General features: G+C 49.2%; 1 protein-coding gene across 1 annotated transcript in view; it reads left to right on the top strand.

Moving 5' to 3' along the window:
* Positions 1-4,062, top strand: part of Stab2 (stabilin 2) — a 135,569-nt gene that overhangs the window by 93,115 nt on the left and 38,392 nt on the right. Inside the window, exons 43-44 of the mRNA XM_026784626.1 lie at positions 1,443-1,516; positions 2,582-2,653. Coding sequence (XP_026640427.1) covers positions 1,443-1,516; positions 2,582-2,653 — 146 coding nt within the window. The remainder of the gene's footprint in view (positions 1-1,442; positions 1,517-2,581; positions 2,654-4,062) is intronic.

Genomic DNA, 4,062 nt, shown 5'->3' on the forward strand with positions numbered 1-4,062 from the left:
TTGCACATCTTAAAGTTCTCATAGCTACTCTCATTGATTTACAATGTTGCACATCTTAAAGTTCTCATAGCTACTCTCATTGATTTACAATGTTGTACATCTTAATTTTGAAAATTGCAGAAGGCTAGAGGTGTGTATCTAAGGGCAGGGACCCTTAAACTATTTTTACATTACCCCATTTTATTTTATACCTCGATGTTTTTAACAAAAACAGAACAGAGTCTCACGATGCACAGTGTTTATACTTAACACTGCTAACAGAATAAGTCCCTGAAAGTCCATGTAGCGCTTAAAGCGTGCTCAGCCAAGGGCACACAGCTCTGTTCTAGAGGCGTGCCCTAGAAAACGGTCTGAGTCTTAACTCACCAAAACGGGCTGCGACAGTCATGCTAGAAAGAGTCGTGCGCCCTTGCCCCATGTTCTCTCGCTAACAGTAGTCTGCTGCCCACTTTCTCCTCTGCTCTCTTTGAACGTTTTCATATTTCTCCTTAGTCATTTGAGACTCTGCTGTGTAAGTCATGTTGATTTGTCCCCAGTAGTTGAGTATGTGTTTCCTGAGAGTAAGGGCAGCTTGGTATGTAACTGCACCCAGTTCCTGACTTCAGTGAACTGAGTATCACTGTAATACTTTTTCTCATTACATTCACACTCCTATTTTATCAACTGTCCCAATACTTCTCTAATGTGCAGTCTTTGGAGGACTGAGTATCGCATTAGTGTCTTAGCTCTTTGGTCTGTTTCTTTGATACCATGTCTTTTATTTGGGGTTTGAGAGTTGGTTTTTTTTTTCATTATTAGATTCCACTTATATATTCCAGACCAAACTATCACAAAAGTCATGCACCGTTTGCAGGCTGTCACGAGTCTCAGGGCTTCCCTCCAGCCCCTGTTTATGGTACAAATCTGACCGCTAGGTCCAAGTGCTACCAAGCCATCCACCAGGTAGTCGTTCCCCTTTGCCACCGTTAGTCAATGGGGAGAAGCTTCAGTGTGGAGCCGTCTGGTCCTCCTCTGAGTGTCCGGAACTGAGCGTCTGTCGATGAGTCTTCTCCAGCCCAGTCTTCGATGGTGGTTGTTTCATTCCCAGGACTCCTCATGTGTTGCACCAGTGGACTGGGTGCTAAGAGTCTCACTCAAAACATTCCTGTTCATTCCACAGAGGGGCAGATTTAAGCCCACAGATGGTGCCTCTGCTAGAATTAGCCCAACCAAGGGCCAGGGGGAAGGGGAGCGGTTTTGAGAAACCATTCTCCCACCACCACCACTACCACCACCTGAGTTACTTCTGCCTCTGAAGTTCCAGAAAACCGAGTCCCACGTTGACACCTGCTGCTCTTTCCCAGTTATCCAAGCCATCTCCAGTCCCTGGGGAGTCCCTCAAAATGCCTCTTCATGGAGCTAAAGCCTGACACTCTCAACACATGTTGGTTTTTGTTTTGAAGAAATAAACCCGTGTTTGGAGAACAACGGCGGCTGCGACAGGAACGCGGAGTGCACGCAGACGGGGCCCAATCAAGTGAGTCGCCTCCTGGGGGGTCTTACCTCCTGCGCCCTAAGACCCAGGCCTAAGGAAAGAAATCCAGAAGAGACCGCCTGCAGCCAGAAACACTGCAGGACACACAAAGAAAGCACAGGAGACAATCTGGGGGAAAGAAGATAAATGATGGGGGAATGGGATTAGGGAAAGGACTTTCTAAAAGTGGGGTGTACTCGCCTGCAAGCCCTCCATGGTCCTAGAAGCACTTGGAAGTTTTAGTTTTACCAAAAATGTTCTCAAGCTCAAAAATTGAGCTGTCTGATACCCATACTTGGTTCCTTTTTGGGGGTGGAGGGCTCCAGGTTGTGCCAGATCCCAATTCCCTGCAAATAGCACCCCCTTCCTCAAGCTAGAATGGGTGTACTGGCTTGTGTTCCCATGTATAGCCTGTGAACGGGTGTGAAGGCTGTGTTCCCGTGTATAGCCTGTGAACGGGTGTGATGGCTTGTGTTCCCGTGTATAGCCTGTGAACGGGTGTGATGGCTTGTGTTCCCATGTACAGCCTATGAACAGTGTGAAGGCTTGTGTTCCAGTGTATAGCCTGTGAACAAATGTGAAGGCTTGTGTTCCTGTGTATAGCTTGTGAACAGGTGTGAAGGCTTGTGTTCCTGTGTATAGCTTGTGAACAGGTGTGAAGGCTTGTGTTCCCATGTATAGCCTGTGAACGGGTGTGAAGGCTTGTATTCCTGTGTATAGCCTGTGAACTGCAACACCTTCCCTCAGCACATGCTAGCACTGGTGTCCAAGTTCGTTCTTGATGGAGACAAAGCAATGTTACAGCTTAACTTTCTTCCCCCAAACCTCTACCAATCAAAAAAAAAAAAAAAAAAAAAGCAGGTATCTTGACAAATGAGGATGGGATGTCCATGAGATCTAGTGCTCAAGCGTACTAGACTAGGTATTTAAAAACACTCTAGTCTTCTCATGCTGCCATTTTACAATCAGATTCAAGTCTAAGATCCGGTGTGCTAGCCTGCCTGCCTGCCTGCCTGCCTGCCTGCCTGCCTGCCTGTTAAATGACTCTCTGCCTCTGCTCCTGAACAGGCCGTCTGTAACTGCTTGCCAAAGTTCACTGGAGATGGGAAGGCCTGCACACTCATCAATGTCTGCTTAACCGTGAGTTCCAGGGCTGCCGGGCCCTTTCTTCTCCCCTTGCAATCCCAGGGCTGTTTCTGGGTCGTGAGGCTCACTTTTCCTCCTGCGTACCGCTGTCATCCTGGGGAGAGCGGAAAGAATAGACCCCACAGCCTGCCCCCTTGGCTACAAGAATCTGAAGGGAGGGATCTGGGTGTGCAGAGCTGGCCCAGAATTCACCTGATGCAAGTGTCCCCAAACCAGCATGATTAGTTTCCCAAAGTACTGGGAGTGCTAAGCATTCAGGAGTCAGAACAAGCCTTAGCATCTGCCTACCACCAAGAGCCAGGCAATAGCGCCTTCCATGAGGGACTTCTCTGTTCCAACCCATTTGTTCCTTCAGTGCCACCACAACAGAGTCCTGGAGACCCGGTACCTTGAACAGACATTTAATCCTGACACTCCAGAGGCCCAGGATCAAGATGCCACCTTGTGGTACAGGCCTTCCTGGTGTAACTGAGTGTAGGGGAAATGAGGAAGGGCAAGAGACAGAGGAAGGTGGATGGAGAGATGGGAGAGAGAGGACGTCAGCCTCCACAGGAGGGGAAGAAGCTCCATGAGGCTCGCAGTGCTAGGGCTGGTGCCGGTTTCAGGGTGAAGGCTGTATGAAGACAGGAAGGAGTGGGTATGTGGTCAGAGAACAGGTACCCAGAACTACATAGAGCAAGTGCCCTCAAGGTGAGTGATAACCTGGGGCCCCTAGCCTCTGGAGTGGACAGACATCAAGAAGGGCATGACAAGAAAGGGCTCTCCTGTGTGGTCTTGGAGCATGCTGGGTAGTGCAGCTGTCGACGTCTGAGGTCATTGGCCAGAAGCTTCATGTCCCCTGGAGTCTGCTTTTCTAAGAATAAATAGAAGCATATCCCCTTGGGGAGGATTCTGGGGTGCTGCCCCCGTCATACTCAGCAAGTATTTTTGGAAAAGTGTGGGGGGAAAGATTTCCCAACAGGGGTAGGAGGTGTGGAGGGGCATTGAGCCTGTTGAGCATCTCCTCGGCTCCTTGCTGGAGCTCCTCTTCCTGGCTCCATGCTCCTTCTGCACTGACGTCTGCCCTGGTTCAGAGCCCAGGCCTGCCGCCGTGGAGGCTCACTCTGGCTGTGTTTGGACTCTAGCCTCCTCTTCCACATCTTATGAGCTCTTGAGGGCAAAGCAATGGGTTCTGTTTTATACTGCCTTTCTGTCATCTTTCTGTGACCAAATCAGGGTTTAGCCTAAATGGCAATTGTCAAACATGAGAAGTACTTATCCACAGAGGGCTGGAGATCTGGTCCTGGGATATGAGGCCAGCTACCAAGGAACTAGAAAGCAAGTCCAGGAAAGGCAATGAAGGTGGATCAAAGTTGGAGAGTAAGACAAAGTGTGTGTGTGTGTGTGTGTGTGTGTGTGTGTGT

This window comes from Microtus ochrogaster, chromosome 24 (assembly GCF_000317375.1).
Source record: "Microtus ochrogaster isolate Prairie Vole_2 chromosome 24, MicOch1.0, whole genome shotgun sequence".
In the NCBI taxonomy this organism is placed as follows: Eukaryota; Metazoa; Chordata; class Mammalia; order Rodentia; family Cricetidae; genus Microtus; species Microtus ochrogaster.